A 21,044-nucleotide genomic window follows, 5' to 3' on the forward strand; every position below is an offset into this window, starting at 1 on the left:
CCATACCACCTACTCATTTGGGTCTAGGTTAACCTGGTCTACGGCAGTGATAAAGTCAGAAACAGATGTAACAACAGGCACGATCATTTTGTTCAGCTCCCCATAGTCCACCATAAGCTACCAAGTACCTTCTACCTTCCTCTTGGATAACAAAGGATTTTTGTAAAAGGAAATGGTATAATGAAATACTACAATTTTCTTTATCCCCATTACTAGAGATCTATTTTTTATCTTTTACCCACTCTGGGATCTGAAATTTTTTGGTATTAGCTGCATCAGATGGTTGGGATAACTCTCTGAATAGAGGTTGCCAAAGAAGAATGATACTGACTTCCTAGAGCCCACGATACCCCTCCTCTCCATAGTCTGCCCTCTGTAGCCTCCCCTAGATGATCAAAATGGGGCATGTGCTTTTAGGCCTGGGGTTGGGGCTAAAGGATCCCTAATGTTCTCATACTGAATCTCCCTGAACTTTCAGCTCAGAATTTACCATCTGATCTGCCTACATCTATATAGTTTAATTCTAGAGGGACTCCACCTAGAAATGGAGATCTCAGTACTCCTGGGGCAGACTGGGCATAGAGTATGGCAGCCAGTGGTGGTGGTGATGATGGTAGTGGTGGTGGTGGAGGAGGAGAAGGAGGAAGAGGAGTGCATAAATCCAATCTATAAAACTTATTCCCTTACACATTCCCTTCATTCCCCTTGGGAAGTCAACTGCAGTGGGAAAGCATCTTGGGTCCACATGAGAATAATTTCCCATTTTAGCTACTTGAAAAAAAGGAACAGGGGGTAGTTCTTGTCTGAAGGCTGTAATAAATTTAGCGGATTCAGTAGTGGTAGTGGTAGTGGTAGAAGCAGCAGCAGTAGCAGCAGCAGCAGCAGCAGTAGTAATAGTAGTAGTAGTAGTAATACTAAATCCTTAGAGAACTCCCTAAATCCAAGCAAATCCACTGTGAAGACCAATTTATTTATTTATTTTTTTAATTTTTAATTTTTTTATTATTATTTTTAATGGTTTATAATCGCTGCCATAAAATTAAGATTTTATCCCCCCCACACCTACCCCCCACTACCCCCCTCCCCCCCACGACTGCGTACAATTCTGTATAGGTTCTACATATACTTTCCTATTGAATACATTTTCACTATAGTCATGCTATGTAGTCGAACTAAAATAAATGGAAGAAATCATATAACAAATCAAAACATGATACACAAAAACATGCATACACACAAACATGATCTGCTACATTCTGCGAATGACTTCCATATTTCTTTCTCTGAGTGTGGAAGACATTTTGCCTTAGAAATCCACCATTGGGATTTTTTTTTTTAATAAGTTCTTGCATTATTACGAAATTGCAAGTCTACCAGAAAAAACTCTCGCACACTGTGGTCGTTGCTGTGCACAAAGTTCTCCTGGTTCTGCTCCTTTCACTCAACATCAGATCATATAAGTCCTTCCAGGCCTCTCTGAAGTCTTCTTGTTCATCATTTCTTATGGCACAATAGTACTCCATTACATTCATATACCATAATTTATTCAGCCATTCCCCAATTGATGGGCATCCCCTTGACTTCCAGTTTTTGGCAACTACAAAGAGTGCTGCTATAAATATTTTTGTACATGTGGGACCCTTTCCCATTTTTATGATCTCTTGGGGATACAGTCCTAATAGTGATATTGCTGGGTCAAAGGGTATGCCCATTTTTGTAGCCCTTTGGGCATAGTTCCAAATTGCTCTCCAGAATGGTTGGATGAGCTCACAGCTCCACCAACAATGAATTAGTGTTCCAACTCTCCCACATCCTCTCCAGCATTTATCATTTTCTTGTTCTGTTGTGAAGACCAGTTTAGCAGTTGATTCCATTAAACCAAGCCTCCAGGAATTCCTCAGTTTTTTATTTGAATTTATGCAACTGCACCAGTTCTTTGGTGGAGAAGCCCCACCCACTCCTGCTCCCTCAAGCCCTGGAATCACCCTCCCCCCCAGGAGCAGGAAAAAAGATAATTGTAGGGTTCTTTTTTCTTCTAAACCATAGGCAGGAGGTTCCAGGGCTTCTCTTCACTTTTGCTCTCATCCTATCTCATGGCTTCCATCTCAGCAGGATGCATAGGAATTATAATATCAGGACCCAGAATCACTGGATTGGAGGCCGTAGGGCGGGATGCTGGCTACCTCCAGTCAGTTCCCATTGTTATGAAGAGAGATTCCCTTCACTTTCATAGCCACCATACAAATCAGACCCCACCTACTGGCATAAGGAGTCACTATCTGATTAAGAAAAAAACCTAAAAAACAAAGCTCCTGGTAAAACTGGATAGCAGAATGGCAGATATTAAGTTCAGACCAGTCTCTTATACTATATGCCAAGAAAAGTATCAAAGACATAAGTAACCTAGATATGAAAGGTCATATGACAAACAAATTAATGGAAAAAGGAAGAAATTACCTTTCAGATCTGTGAATGAAGGAAGCAGTCATACCTTTTTAAAAAATCATTCTGAATTTAATGGAACATTGAAATAGAGAACATTACCATGCACAAGGCAGAACAGAAAAAGAGGATATGTGAAATCTTGAATCTCTGTTATATATAACTTGTTTTCCCAAAAGTATATAATGTGTAAAGATGGGATTAAATGAGCAAATCTCTCAAATCACTGCTCCCACCCCACATACTCCATCTAACCTAAGTAAAATGCTTTACTTTGGTACCTGGTTTGGAATTAGTTTTGTATTTTATAGATGATCCCTATGGAGCTAAGTTTCCTCAGACAATCCCAATATTACTTCCGAGCCATGTCAGTCCATTTCATCCACTGGTTCATCAGGGACATGTAAATTGATTAAGGCCTTTTCACTTTTAGTTGGACTGCGTTTGACTGATATGATGGAATACAAAAGCTTCTTTATCAGGTTAAGTAAAGTACCAGGGCATGGCATTGAATCACTTACTTTATGTGGAGGTTCATTAATTCAGTCTACCCTGCCTTACAATTAAATTCAAAATTACTTTCAAATCTGTCCTGCTTGGCTATATTTCTTGTTGAACTTCCTTCTATTCTTTTCTGTGCATTTAGGAAAATCCTTTAGTGTCCCTCTTTTTCTTTTTCTGACAATACTATTGCTAACTCCATTCCTCCTCAATCTCCTTCCCAATTAAAAAAAATAAAAACCACAATCCTTGTAACCAATATGCATAGCCAAGGAAAACAAATTCAGACACTGATCAGGTCCCCCCAAAAGTATATATCCTTCTGTACCTTGAGTTATAAGCTAGGTAGCATGCTTTCTTATCAGGCTTTCTGGAAGCATCATTGGTTATTGCACTGATCAGAATGTCCTAAATCTTTCAAAGTTGTTTTTTTTTGTAGTGTTATTATTACATAAGTTATTCTCCTGGTTCTGTTTCCTTCACATTGCATCAGTTCTAAAATCTTCCCAGGTTCTCTGAAACTGTTTCTTTCATCACTTCTATTTTGTAGTAATATTTCACTACATGCATATACCTACCCAGACTCAAATATAATTTGCCTACCCATTATCCAATTTATAAGCATCCTTTAGTTTCAAGTTCTTTGCTACAACAAAAAGAACTACTAAATTCATTTTGGGGGGTACATATTGGTTCTTTCTTTCATTGATTTTGCATATAGGCCTACTATCACTATTACTGAATATCAACAGTTATGCACAATTTGGTATCTTTTAGAATCATAGTTTCTAGTTGCTCTCCAAAGGACTGGATCAATTCACAGGAAAAGGAATAATGCATTCATGTGCCTATTTTCCCATAGCGCCTCCAACAGCTGTTATTTTCCCTTTCTTTAAATCATCTTTGCCAATCTGATAGACGTGAGGTGAAACACTGGAGTTGCTTAAATTTGTTTTTATCTAATTATTCATGATTTGGAGCATTTTTTTCCATATGTATGTTGGTAGTTTGAATTTCTTCCTTTGAGAAGTAGGCTTTTTAAGTTTTCTTCTAACTGGGAGTAACTAGGAGTATACTGAAGATAGTTCAAAAAGGCTTGTTAAATTTTCATTGTAAGCATTTACAACCCAGAAACTGGCAATCCCTACAAATCTGGCACAATTGATGACTTTGTTGATCGTCCAGACTTAAGAAACTGTTGGGAAAATGATAATAATGCAAACTAAATTTAGAGGTACATCCCATGAACATTTTTTTTTTCACAGAGCCACTGTTAAACATTTACTAGCTTTGTCTTTTGTGTAAAACAACTGTTTTATCAAGGACTTTTCTCTTTCCTAAGTGTTACTGCTACAGCTACAATGGAGGTAGGCAGATCCAACACTTCCAGACTGCTGAGTTCTTCCTCTTCTTCTCCTTGTCTTTCACCTTCTCCTCCTCTTTGTCCTCCTCCTCCTTCTGTATTTTTATTTTTTCCAATTACATGTAAAGATAGTTTTCAACATTCATTTTTTATAAGATTTTGAGTTCCAAAATTTTTTCCTCCCCTCCCCAAGACGGCAAGCAATCTGATATAGGTTATACATGTACAATCATGTTAAATATATTTACACATTAGTCATGTTGTGAGAGAAGAAACAGAACAAAAGGGAAAAGCTGCGAAAAACAAAAAAGTGAAAATAATATTCTTTGATCTGTATTCAGACTCCCTAGTAACCACCCTTCAAATCTCAACCTTGACTACCTGTGCGATCGTACAAGTCACTTAGCTTGTTTTTTGTTTTGTTTTATTAGTGGAATGGTGATAATAATAGCACCCACCGTACAGTTCAGTGAGATAACTTGAATAAAGTGCTTATGAAACCTGAACGTGCTCTAGAGACACGAGCTGTCATGGTTGCGGTTTTATATCTTGTATCTATTTGTTTCCTCCGTTACAATGAGAAGTTGCTGAGGACAAGGACAATGTTGCACTTTTCTTTGTATGTTTCGCACTTGGCACAGTGCCCAGCGCATAGTAAGCACTTGATAAACCGTGAGTGCCCGGCTCCTGAAGGCTCGTTGTCCAGCGCCTGATCCTGCGGGCACCCAGGTGTGTCCCTAAGTGGGGAGCTGCAGCTGCCGCTCAGGTAGGGAGAGAGCCAGCCTGGGAGAGGCTGGAGATGGCCCCGCCTCACGCGGACAGCCTCCGAGGGGGCGGGGCAGCGGCCGGAGGAGGAGGAGGGAGGAGCAGAAGGGAATATCTGGCCCGGCTGGGAGGCGGGGTCCCGGACCGAGGTGCCCCCTCCCCTCAGCCTCCCGACTTCCCCTCCCGGGCCCTGGCTCCGCTGGAGGGAGTCGCGGCAGCCTCTGCCTGGTGAGTCTGAGCTCCGGCTGCCCAGGCCGGCCGCTCGGGTGTTGCTCTGGGGGCTGGAGGCTGGCCTGGGCAGAAGGGGCGGGGAGGACGCAGATGCCCCGGAGAGCTTGGGGAGAGGGGGCCGCGCGTTGGGCTTAACGCCCCGAGGGCTGGCTGGGCAAAGAGGAATGCTGCAGCAGGTTCTGAGCCCGGGTACCGGGAGGCGGACTGGAGGCCTGGGGGCCGAAGTGCGGCTGGCGGCCGGGGCCACGGAGGAAGGCAGAGTTTGGAGCCCGCGGTCCTTGGGGGCGGAGGGGGAGAGTGGAGGCCCGGCCAGGGCGCAGAAAGCGAAAACCCAGGGGTGGTGCCGGGTTTTGGATGGAGGTCCCTGGGGCGCCATTACAGGGCCCCCCTGCTGAGTTTCTTTTTGTTTTCTCGCTGCCTAAGGGGAAGCCAACTGGCAAGGTGGGGGGGGGGGAGGGAGGAATAACTAAAGCCCCCTTGGCGTTCCAGGGTCAGCCTCGGGCCTGTAGGCAAGCTTATAACCTACTTGTGGACTGCCCCGGGTGCAAGGAATTGAAGCCACCGCTACGGCTGTGGGCTGGCCCTTTTCAAAGTTTGAAGGACCTTATTGGCTTTTCCCATTGCTGTTTAAAAGACCGAGCCTCCCCCAAGATATTGAGTCAAGGCTTCCCTGCCTTTTGAAAGATCGTAGAATTTCCACGGATGGAATTATGAGCAGTGCATTCCCAGTATGTGAGCAGAGGCAGGTAGGCAAGGATTTGAGAAAGCAGAGACTTTTGGGGGAAGGGATGTAGCAGGTTGCTTGGAGACCCTGGGGATTTACTACGAGGTGAGGTTGGAAAGGTAGGCTAGCGGTAGAATGCGCAGTATGTGTTACCGGGTGTTCTGCTCCGTACTTGTTTCTAGACCTGCCAATCTCGTGGGAGGACTCTTAATTATCCCGGTATCTTCCTGAATGCCCTGCAGTACTTTGCACATCCGGAGGCTGGGTCCACGACGCTGGAATCTTCGAATGGTACGCAGGCCCTGCCCTAGGTCCTCTCCCCAGGTCAGTGATAGCCTTGAGGCAGACTCCAGACCACTGTGATCTTCTGGCCCTTAGGAACTTAGGGATACTTTTGCCTTCCTGGCCCTTATAAAGTAGTCCCTACTTTAATGCCCTGTGGTTCAGATCAGATCTGACTAGGAGTAGTTCTGGGGTGGGGAACCTGGGGCCTCGAGGTCACATGTGGCACTCTCGATCCTCAAGTGCAGCCCTTTGACTGAATGCCATTTTCTGAAGTTTGGATTTGGTCCAAGGGCCGCACTTGAGGATTTAGAGGGTCACCTGCAGCCTGGGGCCAAGGTTCCCCACCCCTGGTTTAGCTTCACTAGTTTCAGCTGTTGATTTGTCAGTTTCCAAGTAACATCCTCATGTTAAATAGTCAGAATTTCATGTTCAATTTCTCTTTTATTCATTTATTGTGCAATGTACAAGTTTTCTGGTAAGTAATAGGGGAGGGAAGAGAGAAGTTGTAGAGAAAAGGGTATGTCTTTAGTAAACTTTTAAGAGTAAACTGGGCATAATTTTAAATTATTTCTTCTTTGGACACAACTGTAATTGATATGTTCTATGAACTCTTCCCCCTCATTGGGCAAAGAGGGTCAATAACTAGCTAGCTTATAGGAAAGGAGACAGTATTAAGATGAGTAGAACCAAAATGTTGCAAGGGTTAAGAAAAGGGAGAAATCACTTTCATTCTAAAGAATTTATTAAGCTCCAGCTGTAACATTCCGGGCACAAGGGACACAAAGTAAAAATGAAATCTTTTCAAAAGTCTTACGTTCATTTTAGGATGAATCAGCATGTAGGTAGATCAGTAAATATAAAATATATGCAAAATTATTCACTATTATTTAATCATCATCACAAATGTATTATTAAAAGATGTGGTGGCAATAATCTTGGAGTCAGAAGACATATATTAAAATATGAGCTCCCAAAATAGTTCTAGAACATTGGGTGGCAACTTCCTTCATATCTTTGAACTTCATCTTTATATTATAGGATGGGAATAATAATTATTTGGTACTACTTACCTTATAGAATTCTTGTGAATCAAGTGCTCTGTAAGCCTTAAAGTGCTACTTATATAAACCTGAGCTATATGGAGGGACATTAAATGAGATCAGTTACAACTCTCACAGCAACATTGTTCAACCGGCCCAAATGCAGCTGATTATTAAATTTTCAGTATGAGAATTACCCCCTGGGAAATCAGCAAACTTGATTTATTTTTTTCTCGATCCTTTGGATTTAAGAAGGTGAGGGAGAAAATGTAAGGAGGAAAAACAGTTGGGTAGCTAGGTGGAGCAGTAGATTATGAGCTGTCCCTGGAGTCTGGAGGACCTGAGTTCAAAATCCAACCTCTTACATGTACTAGCTGTGTGACCTGGGGCAAGTCACTTAACCCATTGCCTCAAAAAAGAAAGTGTAAGAACACCGATTAAACTTAAAAGGGTACTCTGTGTACATTTCCCCCTGAAGAGCTAGTTGTTAAACATTTACCAGCACATTCTAAGCTCTGGACCTCAGTTTCCTTTGCTGCCCAATGAAGGAGGTTTAGAAGATGATCATCTAGGCTCCTTCTAGCCCTGACATGCAATGTTTCCTTAAGGAATATAGAATATAGGAATAATCGGTATCCAGAGTCTACCAGAAACCTCGAAGGCTTCCTGACTAAGAATGACTTTAAGATTGTTAACTGAGGAATAAAATGCATTGTAAATGGTGCTGGGGGAGTTTTTCCTTGAGGCAAGAGAATGAATAGGTAATTTTTGAGCATTTGAAGCATAGATCTGGTCTAGGAGTACACTTAGGATAGGTGACAAATGTATGCTTGGCCTGGCTATATGCACAGAAAAGACTAAATAGAAGAAGAAATGGCCTTTACTCAGATTCACATATATTTGAATGGATAACCTGTAGAGTTGTTCATCTGTACATATTTCTTTAACAGACGGCACAAATGGAATATGAGTTGGGCCCAAAGGAGGAGGAATAATGAAAAAAGCATTTATTAATCACTTAATTATGTGGCTGCCACCATGCTAAGGACTGGGGGTACAAAAACAAGCAAGCTAGACGGTCCCTACAGTCTAAAAGTGGAATACAACACATATTAGAGATGCCAGAATTGTAGAAGGGTGGGCCAAGGGTTTGGAAATGGTGTAGGTCATTGGGGCCCTAAGGCCACGTTGCCTTCTAGGTCCTTGGGTGTGGACTTTTGGCTGAATCCAAGCTTTACAGAACAAATATTTTCTTTAAGGGGATTTGTTCTGTGATGTTTGGATTTAGTCAAAGTGACTCATTTGAGGACTACATGTGGCCTTGAGGCTGCAGGTGCCCCAGCCTTGTCCTCATGTGACAGGTGTGAGGGATGACAGGTGGACAGGCAGAGCAATCTACTTGTATTCTTCCAAGGTCAGGACAGTTTGAGGAAGTCTTCTAGTACATTGAGTGGACCCTTTATGAAGAATTTAGATAAGGACTTCACCTGGCATCTCGAAGGATGGTCTCTGTGGTTTGGGATCTGCCTTATTGGAGATAACTTCCAAATCAAAGAGATCACATAACCATTGGAGTATGAGTGATTTTATCCTAGGCCCTGGGGACCCAAGGAATAGAGTGCCCTGCATTACATTATGATTACATTATAATTAACATAATTATAAATACAAATATATATGATATTGTCACATATAAATATTATGTATTAATATAATTATATTATAATTAAACTGACCCACAGTTTAAGTTTAAGAAGCCCTGAGAGGGTAAAGGCTGTGCATGTTAAGTGTGATACTCTTTGAATGTCACCTAAGGCACCACATCCTGCATAAAACCGGAGAAGGAAATGGCGAACCACTCCAGTATCTTTGCCAAGACGACCTCCGTGACCAGTTCGTCCACAGGGAATGAACAACTGCCCATTGTGTGCCAGGCACTGGGCTAATCACTGGGGATACTGAGAAATAAAGATAAAAGAAAAAAACTCCTTGACTTCAAGGAGTTTATAATGTATAATCTTGTTGTTCAGGTGTGTCTGATTCTGTGTGACTCTATTTGAGGTTTCCTTGGCAAAGATACTGGAATGGCTTATTTTATTCTCCAGCTCATTTTCCCGATGAGATTCCACGCCTCATGCTCTATCCACCAAACCACCGAGTTGCTCCAAAACACCACACACAAAAGAAAACTAAAAAAAAGGGAGTGGGGGGACAAAGGACTTGATGTTCCTGGAGTCCAAACCAGAGTTACTGATGTAAAGTGGACAGTTCATTGCAAAGTTCTGAAGGTTTAAAACTCTCTATATAGGAAGACTTTGGGAGGAGATTAGGGCTCCACCTTCCAGTCCTCTAATCAGAGGGGAGAGATCACTGAGAAGTTGACTATGTATTTTGTGTAAAAAACCGAGTCACTCGGCCTGATGATAAGATTCCAGGTGATTAGCATATCCTGGGTGGGGTATAATGTTCTTTGGGCTGCTGATGGAAGGTTGAGAGTTGCCTGGTGACCCTTACTAGTTGTGTGATGAGGCAAGAAACAACTTCTCTGAAATTGGTAAAATCCAGGGGTTTGACTCAATGGGACGCATTTTCAGTTCTAAATTATAACCCTATGGCATTTCTAGCGCTGTACAGCCCGTTATTTCCAGGACTCAGAATGTGAGCTTAGGGCTTGGTATAGTAGTTTGACCAGACACAGAGTTTTATTACATTTGTGGGTTAGCCTTTGTACCTAATCACCATGTTATAGTGACATTGTTTAATTGGCACCCTCACCTCTAATTCAGACAGAGTTTTATTACATTTGTGGGTTAGCCTTTGTACCTAATCACCATGTTATAGTGATATTGTTTAATTGGCACCCTCACCTCTAATTCAGACTATTGCAGTAAATGTCTGTTTGGTTTCTGTATGGCAAATCTCTTGACCAGAAGAGAAGAGACCTTAGAGGGCTTCTAGTCTAACTCATTTATGGATGAGGAAACTCAAGCCCAGAGAGGCCAAAGTGGCAGAATCAGAATTTCTTGACTTTCTGGTCTCCATTACACAAAACACCCTATAACCCTATCCCCTTTTCCCTATGTTTCTTTCTCATATTTAGCTTTTTTCTCCACAAAATTAATTACAGCAAAGTTGTAACCCTTTCACTGACTTCATCCCAGTCTTGTAGCCAGAAGGGACCTTGGAAGTCATCTCTTGTACTTATCCCCCTGCCAGTGGAAAAGCTCCCCATAGGTCACTTTTCAGGTTCATTCTCTGATTTTGATCTTTGTTATGTTGAAATTTTCCACATGTTTCCTGTCCGTAAAATCACAGAATTTCAGAGAAGTCAGGGACTTCAGTGATCAAAATCTTAATCCAACTCATACCCCAAAAAAGGATCCTCACTGCAAGATAATCCAACAAGTGATTATTGTCCCTTTACCTAAAAATCTCTAATGAGATGGAGTCCACTCACTTTTTTTACACTATTCTCTGTTAAAGAAATTTTTCTTGATATTAAGTGTAAATTTACTTCTTTGCAGTTTCTGCCTATTGCTTCTCATTCTGCATGCTTTGGGATGTGTGATGTGTAAATGCCACATGGCACAATAACTGATGATACTGGGGGATTCATTAACCAATGATAATGAACTTGATTGTCCTCAGAGTGACAGGGAACATGCTTTTCTATGATTTACTTGGACTTTGGAGAAAAGCCTCTTCTTTATTCCATCCCAAATTCTCTTCCTGAGCCAAATATGTCGTCATGTCTGGGGGAAATTCATAGAGTCACAAGTTGGCTGCCTACACAGTGACTGTATTTTATTCTGCTTACCTTTAAGAATATCTAAAAAGTTGTTAGGGACTATTGTCCCACTGAAAGAGGTGATTCTATGGGGGATGAGCACAGCCCTATTAGACCACGTGAAAAATAGATATACGGTAACACCTTAGGACATATAGGTGGCACAGTAGATGGAGTGTCAGGTATGGAGTCAGGAAGACTAATCTTCCTGAATTCAAATTTGGCCTCAGACACTAGCTGTGTGACCCTGGGCAAGTCACTTAACTTTGTTTGCCCCTGTTCCTCGTCTATAAAATGAGCTGGAGAAGGAAATGGCAAATTGCTCAAGAATCTTGCCAAGAAAGCCCCAGATAGGGTCATGAAGAGTCAGACATGACTGAAATAACTAACTGAACTGAACCTTTCAGAATCTCTCCCCACTTTTCCTTCTCACTCCTATTTACTTATGCCATCCCCTAACCATTCATATATTTCTGCCAAAAAAAAAAAAAAGTCTCTCCATGGGTCAAGATTAACTTGGTCTCTAAAACTCGTGATTGGTAAATTGATCTTATTAAGTTTCCTACACTAAAGAAATCTCATATATATATGTGTGTATATATATATATATATATATATATATATATATATATATATATATATATATATATATGTATATACACACACATATATACACATATATATGAATAATTTAAAGTTGGAAATAATAATAGCAAACATCTATATAATACTTTAAGGTTATTTAATTTGTTATTAACAAATTGAGGTTATTTAATTAATTAAGGTTAATTGAATTAATTAAGATTATTTTATTTGATTTTCTCAACAAACATGTATTGTCATTAAGTTCATTTTGTAGTTGGAGAAATGGAGGCTCAGAGAGCTTGAGTTGTTCAGGGTCATACCACTAATGTGTGAGGTAGAATTTGAAGTCATGTTGTGCCAACTCCCAGTCCGGAACTGTACCACCTAGCACATATACACCTATTTAACATACCCTCATATTTCAGTTTGGAATGCCTGTTTGAAGTAAAATATCTTTTGTGATTATTTTCCAGAAATTATTGGAATAGAACCATGGAAAAAGAATTGCCGTTGCAGTACCTGTTGCCGTACAACTTGTGACTGGACTGTGAAGTTTCTTCTAGGTTAACCATTTTTTCCCTCTGTCTCATGAGAGGTGGTGAGGAACATCCTATCCCTCTAATAATAAGACATGGGTATAAACTTGACTTTTCAACTTCCATATAAATTCAGACTGTTGCTGCTCTTTGCATTATGCATGATGGTGATTGGATGGGCCACCTCAAGCTACCTGGTTGCTGCCATCCAAGAGATTCCTAAAGCAAAGATTTTCAACAGGACCATCATTTGGAGGAAGGAGTTAGCTTCATCTAACAAGGCTTCCGTGACAGAATCAAAACTGAAAAAATGTCCTCTTTTGTCTCCATACCTGAGTAAGTATTTTGTGCTTGACTTTAATTTTCTTTGGATGTGATTTCTTTAGTGTGGGAGCCTGAGGAAGTTTCCTCCACCAAACCATGTCTGCAGTTTTGAGGCTTAGTCTTAGAGGTTTTCCTGGGAACACTGAGCATGGGATCTGTAGATTGAGAGCCAGGAGGGACCTTGGAGGTCACCTCTTCTCCTTATCTCTAGCCTCTCTAGAATAATAAAATAGCTACCACTTATATAGCACGTTAGGGTTATTATCATTAAGGTTTGCAAAGTGCTTCAAATATGTTCTGTTATTTAATCCTTAAGACAACTCTGTGAGGCAGGTGCTGTCATTATCCCTGTTTTGCAAATGAGGACACTGAGGCCTAGGTTAAGTGACTTGTAAGCAGCTCGTAAATGTGTGAGGCGGGATTTGATCTTGACTATCTGCTGCACCACCTAGCAGACCAAGAGGTGAGCCTTCTTGTGCTCCCTGAGTCGAAGATAGGCCATTACGATTAATTTGGATTTGGCTGCTTTTTAGGGTTCTTTTCTTGTTCTCCTGGTTCTGCCCTCTTCAATTAAATCTGTTCGGTTTTCTTTGTCTTCCTATGTTTCTCTACTTTGTTTTATTTGTGCTTTCTTAGGACCCCATAGTAACGGTACTTTTTTAAGTTCGTGTCACATGTGATCTGTTTTGTTCAGCCGTTCCTTAGTCTTGCATTTTTGGTTTTGTTTTTGCTAACACAAAAAGTTTAGTGAGCATTTGTGGAACTTTTACTTTGTGGTCTCTATACCTTAGAGTCCCTTCCAGATTTCTCAGGTAGCTTTTGAGGGCTATACACATCATTTCCTTTGTCTCAGCCCTAGTGGCTATCATCATTAGAGAAGAAAAGACTACGTTGTAGAGAAACAAAAAGCTGAATAAGGAGGGGGTAACTAATCAGGATGAAAAAATTAGACATAAAAGTTGAATGAGGTGAAAGAACTGAAGAAAGGAAAGAATCAGATTAAAATGGTTTTGGAGAGAAAGTGAGGATTTGGGTTTTTAGATAACTTTGACTTTAAGGTGAAAGAAAAATATTCAGACATTTGCTAAAGGAGCATCTAATCAAAGGGAAATGCTGTCAGGAATGGAGCTGATGACTGGAAATTCATTTGATTTAGTGGTTTTGTAATGGGAAAGCTGAATGTCTGGGATATATGAGGTAGGAGGTGGGGTAGGAGGTGCTCTGAGCCATGGGGTATCTGGGGAGGAAGTAGATTAAATAAATTAAGTCAATGAGAAAGTGGAGAGGTGGGAAGGGAATTTTTATAGTGGAGAGTAGACAAGTTGAAGGTTGGGACATTTTTATTCATTCGTTTATTTCAGGTTGGAAAATTTTTAAGAGGGGTGTTGTATGCTACAGGGAAGTTAGAGAAAATGAAAGACTGGATTTGGTAACTGAGAGCAACAGCCCCTAGGGAATAAACTTTAGGAAGTTTGCAAAAAAAAAAAATTAAAGCAGAAAATCTTAATCTGGAGTATGTGAACTTTTAAACAAATATTTTGATATATTTTTAATATAATTTGTTTCCTTCATAATCCTACGTATTTATTTGATACATTTAAAAATATTATTCTCAAGACTAAGTCCGTAGGTTTTACTAGACTGCCATATGGGTCTATGACACAGAAAAGGATCAAGAACTGCTGAACAGAAGGTTTGGAAGCCTTAGCAAGGACCCAGTAGAAGTTAGATAGAATTGAGTTGGTAGGTCTCTTCCAGGGGGTGGGGAACCTATGGTCTTAAGGCCACATATGCCCTTCTGGGTCCTTAAGTGCAGCCTTTTGACTGAATCCAAATTTTATAGAACAAATCCTAAGGCCTTAAGGCCGCAGGTTCCCCACCCCTGGTCTGTTAAGCACCAGTGGTATTTCTTGGCATGGCAGTGCTTTAACCCTTGAGAAACTGGCAGAAAAAGTTGAGAATTAATTAGTTGATCGCAACACAATTACTCTTTTGTATTTGTATCTTTCTTTCTTAATTGTGTATGGTATTATTTGAATAATAGCAGTAATGTTTTCCCTACCTCACTTTTCAGGGTATTGAGGATTAAATGAGATAATGCATTTCAGAAGCTCTTCGAAAAATCTAAAATATATACAATTTAAAGTAGTAGATTTTTGAAGAACATTGTATCATAATATGCCCAAGTGGTATAAGTAGATAGAGCACTGGACTTGGAATCAGAAGGCCCAGTTCAAGTGCCTCACATTAAGTGAATAGCTGTGATACAGGTACCAGGCAAGGCCATTAAATTCTACAGCTTCAATTTCCTCTTCTGAGAAAAGGGGACAATACTATCACCTATCTCAGAATTAGGGCTGTTGTAAGGATCAAATGAGAAAACAACACTTTGCAAACCTTCAAGCTCTATATAAATGCTAGCTATTATTTGTGTTTGCGGGGAAGCTATTTGATTGTATTTGTGACACATAAAATAGGTATTTGTGCTCAATACAGGACACATTTAATATATACCTACTATGTGCCAGTCATTGTACCATAGACAGACAAAAAAAAACTGTTTCTGAACAACATAGATGAAATTAGTTAAGTACAGAAAGCATATGAAGTACATGAAAGAGTAAGTTCTGAATGTGAAGTTGGGGGAAACCTCAACAGCTCAGGAAAATCAGTAATAACATTTTGTGGAAGTTTAATTTTATAGGGAACAAAGGAGGACTTTCCTTGTCCAGTCTATGAACTCCAGAGTGAATTGGGTTTAATCCTTGAGCAAGAAATGTAGTCAGTAAACCCAGAGGAAAAAAAGGCAGCTTTTGGGCATGGAGTATTCCTTCCCCTGGGCAGAACACCAGAGGAGGGGAAAAGGGAGGAGAGGAGAAGAGCTGCTACTCACTCACAGATTGTGTTTGTCCTTCATTCTCAAAGAGGACCATGACATCAAGATGAAAACATGACTTGTAGTTAACTTTGATGTGAGTGAGGGAGGGCTGTGCAAGGTCACCAGCCTCTCTTCTCCTCCTAAGCCATCTAGGTCAACAATACTACCCAGGAGGCAATGTGAGACCCTGGCCCTTTCAGGCTTAGGGCTTATCACAATCTTACTTTGAGTGAGATACACCCAATCAATGAATAGGATTCTTTAAATTACTCTAGGGATGGCCCCTGTAATAAAAAAAAAAAATCAAACTGGGAGGGGAAGACTCTCTGGGTTCCTGGGTAAAAGAAAAACAATTACTTTTTAGTAATTACATCCACTCTGTGCTAGGTAGGTGGGGACTTGTTGTCCAGTCTATAAGCTCCAGAGTGAATTGGGTTTGAGGCTTGATCTTTGAGCAAGAAATGTAGCCAGTAAACCCCAAAAGGCAGCTTTTGGGAGTGTAACACAAGGCAGGAAGCAGGAGGATAAAGGCATGATTCAGTCAGAGGCACTTGGTTATCCTAAAATAAAAACAGCAGAAGATCCTACTTTGCTTGTCCTTACGTAGGGTAATATGAAATTAACCTGTTTAGCTCTAGTTTTGTATTTCATTGAATGACCATTTTTCCTGCGTGAAGGATTATGTTCAATTTTGCTGAATAGGTGATTTTTAGTTGTAATCCCAGCTCCTTTGTCCTTTGGAATACCATATCCCAAGCCCTCCAGTCTTTTAATGTAGAAACTGCTAAATTCTATGTAATCTTGACTGGTTTCTCAATATTTGAATTGTTTCTTTCTGGGTGCTTACAGTATTTTCTCTTTGACATCAGAGTTCTGGATTTGGCTGTAATATACCTGGTGGTTTTTATTGGGGGATCTCTTTCAGGGGGAGGTGATAGGTGGATTCTTTCAGTTATTATTTTGCCCTCTAGTTCTAGGATATCAGGGAAGTTTTCCTTGATAATTTCTTGAAAGATGCTGTCCAGGCTTTGTTTTTGATCATGGCTTCCAAGTGGTCCAAGAGTTCTTAAATTATCTTTTTTCTAGGTCAGTTGTTTTTCCAATGAGGTATTAATATGAAACTAATCTGGAAAGATAGGTTGAAGACAGGATATGAAAGGCTTTAAATGCCCAAAAGAGAAATTTGTATTTTAACCTCGAGGCAAAGGAGAGCCACTGAAATTTTTTGAGTAGGGATAGGACACAGTTTGTGATCTGGTTCATATGGCCCTGTGATTTAAAGTGAAATTGGTAAATAAAGATAGGACCTTGAAATTCCATGGGTCTGTAGAAAGTCTTTTTAGAAATGATTTTAAAATAAAAGATGAACAACAGATTTTCAGGGGTACTCTTTTAAAAAAAAAACAATTTTTGACATTAGCTTTAATATGACTCTCTTTACTACTTGGTAATGTAAGATAGAATTCATTAATTTCCAGAAATAGCCAATTTATTTTACTGGAAATAAGATAATGAGAGTCACTTTGTATAATCTCCTAACTTGTTTTTGAATTTTGTTTCTTAGAGTGGGCTCTACTAGGGAACTATATGTTCCTTGAAGTCCATTGATGTATTTGTTATGACCTTTAACTTCAGTTTCATCCATATCTGAAAAGTGTATCTTGTATTCAGATAACTAGGTCATTGCATTGAGCAGAAAGTTAGTAAATAGTGATCCAAAAGCTAGTGAGAAGATAATGAGTGAATAGTATAGTCTTCTCTACCAAAGGGGCATGAACACCCCGGGCTACATAAACTAATTTTCTTGTAATATTTTGATAATATATTTCAATGTAATTGGTCTTCCTTGTCATTCTGTGTATTTTATATTTTGAAAAGCGTAATTCTGAGAAGGGATCTATAGGCAGTAGGAAGGAAGAAAGGATGAATTAAGTGCTTACCATGTGCTAGGCACAATACTAAGTAAGCTGTTTATAAATGTTATCTCATTTGGTATCCATGATATACAGTGGGTGAAGAATCCCTGCTGTATACCTGACTAATTTTCATCATTGTTAGAGTTGTTGTTGTGTACCTAGGTAAATACAAATGAAAAGATTTAGAGATCATTATCCCAAACGTCTTCCCCAGCCAGCCCTCTTGCTTGGACCTCCTACCCAACATTCTATCTCCCACTACTGAGGCCGGAAGGTACACCTTCACCATTGCCCTCATTCCTTTTAGAGCTCAGCTTTAAAACCAGGTGAGGCCTTTTCTGATCAACCCCCTTACTGGTTCCCTCTGCCTCCCAAATTAATTTGTACTTGACTTGATATATTTTTTGTACTTCTATGTGGACATACTGTCTCCCTATCCAGAATGTAAGCTTGAGGTCAGAGGCTGTTTTGTTTTTCTTTGTAACCGTAATAATGCCTAGAACAGGGAACTAGGACTTAGAAGGCTCTGAATAAATTGCCTCATATGTGCATCCCCGTTTCTCTACTCATGCAGCCACTACCTTAGACTTTAGGCCTGTTGAACCTCTTCTGATGATTTCAGTAGCTTCCTAATTGGCCTACCTACTCCAGTATGTCTCTCATACAGCTTTCAAAGTGATTTCTGTTGTTTTGTCCTTCATTCTAGTAGAGGACCAGTGACATCAGGAAGGTGATGTCTTGACTTGCAGGTGAATTGGATTCAAGCGCGGGAGGGCTGTTCAAGGTCAACAGCCTCACTCTTTCCTCCAGAGCCATCTGGGTCCAGTGGCTGGATGAGTCAGGACAATAGGAGATGGCCCTGTATGTCTTTCCCAGGTCTCAGTTTGTCTGAGGTAACACCCATTCAATGATTAAGGCTAGGTAAGAAATGAGGCCAAAAAAATGTCTTCTTTTATCTGTTTTAAAAAAAAAAACAATCTGAAAGGGGTTGAACTTTCTGAGTTTCTGGCCAAAACTGAAACAACTGCTATTTACATTCACTCTGAGCCATCAAAACCCAAACAGTGACCAAGTGAGGCTTGGACTGGGACCTGTTGTTGAAGAATCGGTGAGAGCCAGAGCGATTTGGGTTTAAGGCTTGGTCAAGTGCTTCTATTTGAATTCCAGTGGACTTTATTGAAGCCTGGTTTTCCAGTGCTGTGATTTTTTTACAGCATGCCACTTTACCACACCTACCCAATAAACTCCGATATCTTCCCTTATCCCTTATCTATTGTCTATTATCTTATTCCCTTATCTTCCCTTATCACTTTAGAATCAAATATAAACTCCTCTGTTTGTCAGTTAAAACTTTTTACAACCTGGTTCCAGGCTACCTTTCTAGTTACATATTAATCCCACAAACCAACTAGACAACCTGGCCTCATTCATCCATATGTTATTCATGATGTTCATTATACCTGGCCCTCTATCTCTGCTTCCGTGTCTTTGTGTGGTTTCCTAAGTCTGGAATATACTCATTTGTCTTAGAGAACCTAGTTTCCTTTAAAGCTCAGTCTAAATGTTACCTTCAACATGAAATACTGAGAAAACTGGGTAATTGCATTGAGCAGAAAGTTAGTAGCTATGGAGAAGATACTTTTTTCTAGTATTTTAATAAATGTATTTTAATATAATCCGTTTCCCTTGTAGTTCTATGTATTTTTGTTTTGAAAAAACATAATTCTGAAAAGGGGTCTGTCAGGTTCTAGAAGGAAAGGAGGGAGGGAAGAAGGAAGGATTAAGTGCTTACTTTGTGTCAAGTACTGTGCTGAGCTCTTTATAGATATTACCATATCTCACCTTCAACGTGAAACTTCAGACCCTCCCTTGTGTTAGTACTTCTCTAACTTAACTTACTACTGAGGACTTCTCTAATCTCCTTCTTTTCCCCCATTGTTACTCAGTCTGCCCATTTGGGATTTTCTTGGCATAGATACTGGCGTGGTTTGCCACTTCATTCTGCAGCTCATTTTACAGATGAGGAAACTGAGGCAAACAGGATTAAGTGACTTGCCCAGGGTCCTACAGCTAGTAAGTGTCTGAGGCCAGATTTGAACTCAGGAGGAAGAGTCTTCCTGATTCTTGGTCTCTATCCAGATTCTATCCACTTCACCATCTAGCTACCTACCCCATCTATTTGTATAGATTCTATGTCCTCTGGCTAGACTAGAAGCTTCTTAAAGGCAGAGGTAGCTTGCCTTTTGCCTCTGTACCCTTAGTGCTTAATAGAGTGGAAACAACAGATATAGGGGGAAGGGGGTGTCCAGGACAGGGAGTTGTGGTCTGAGGAAGCCACAGGGATGTGGCTGTGAGTCACAGAGATTGTAAATGAAGCTTTATAGCAGGCAGTTGTCACAGCCTTTCCAGTAGCCATGGTGGTATCAATGTGTTTACTGTGTCCAGAGTTAACAATTTACCTGTGGGTTTGGAGGTGGTGCCAAGGCAGTATAACAAGGTGCCCTGCTAGGTTCTGCTTTCCTGGTGGTTGGCCAAATAGAATGGGAAGCATTGCCTAGGGTGAGCTACGTTATGGTGAGTTTGTACTCACCTGCCAGACGGGACAGCTCAGCTGTGGGACTGAACTTCTATGGGAAGCGGGAGGGGTGGGTGGGTGAGTGTGGCACCTGGAGGCTTCTTTGGGAGTTTTCCTGACCCAGGCAGGGAGAAGAGGGGCAGTGGCAGGGCAGATGAGAGGATACCTTACTTCCTGAAATCAGCACATACTCTTTAGTAGTATTTCTTCTCCTCTTCCTCTTCCTCCTCTTCCTTCTCTTTCTCCTCCTTCTTCCTCCTCTTCCTCTTTTTCCTCTTCCTCCTCCTCCTTCTGTTGCTTCTTCTTTTCTCTTTCTAATGAGTACAGAGTAACAAAAAGTGGTCTAAAATGGACATGGGAAATTACAAAATTATAGAGATCTTAACACATAACCTTGTTCTTTCATGAAAATGTACAGATTAAGGCCTTACTCTTCCTTAGTCAAGAGGCTGTCACAGTGGATAGAGTATTAAAACTGGAGACAGGAAGACCAGAATTCAAATCCTGCTTCAGATTGTTACTAGCTGTGTGACTCTGGGCAAGTCACTTAACCTCTCTCTGCCCCAGACTTTTGGGATACCACCTATTAAAAACTTTACAAATCTTAAAGAACTGTATGATTGCTGGCTATTATTTTTAGTGGTAATAGTCACCGTCATCCTCCTGCCTTCTTGTTTGAAACTCACATTCTAGATTTTATCCTTTGGGGTAGTCTGTTCACTCCTGTTTGGGCTGGAATTTGGAAGACTTCTAGGATTGAGGTCGCTTAAATTCAATTTTCAGTACCCTTGAAAAACATTTATTAAGTTCCTCCATGCAGAGCACTATGAGCCCACGAGCCCATGTCCCCAAGAAATATATAACCTAATGGGGAGATAAGACACAAACACATAATAATTACATTAGGCTTAGAATAGAATGTTACGACAAGTATAAATGGGAAAGCCTGTGGGCTTTTTAAAAAAAAATTTATGGAGGAGGTGACATTTGAATTACACTTTAAATGGGGGATCAGGACCAATATCTCACATTATATAATAAGGAAAGCTCAAGATCGTTATATAATTCAGATACAAGGGGTGATATAAGCAA

General features: G+C 40.5%; 1 protein-coding gene across 4 annotated transcripts in view; it reads left to right on the forward strand.

Moving 5' to 3' along the window:
• Positions 1–5,166: 5,166 nt before the first annotated feature.
• The window catches only part of B4GALT4 (beta-1,4-galactosyltransferase 4), a 36,091-nt gene continuing 20,213 nt past the window's right edge, over positions 5,167–21,044 (forward strand). Inside the window, exons 1-3 of one of the 4 annotated variants that reach the window (XM_072613931.1) lie at positions 5,167–5,299; positions 6,209–6,350; positions 12,197–12,595. In XM_072613931.1, the coding sequence (XP_072470032.1) occupies positions 12,355–12,595 (241 nt within the window). In that variant the 5' untranslated portion in view covers positions 5,167–5,299; positions 6,209–6,350; positions 12,197–12,354. Of the gene's footprint in view, positions 5,300–5,791; positions 6,049–6,208; positions 6,351–12,196; positions 12,596–21,044 lie in introns of those variants that run through there. The other 3 variants (XM_072613930.1, XM_072613932.1, XM_072613933.1) reach the window with 3 other exon arrangements.

Source organism: Notamacropus eugenii, chromosome 5 (genome assembly GCF_028372415.1).
Source record: "Notamacropus eugenii isolate mMacEug1 chromosome 5, mMacEug1.pri_v2, whole genome shotgun sequence".
NCBI lineage: Eukaryota > Metazoa > Chordata > Mammalia > Diprotodontia > Macropodidae > Notamacropus > Notamacropus eugenii.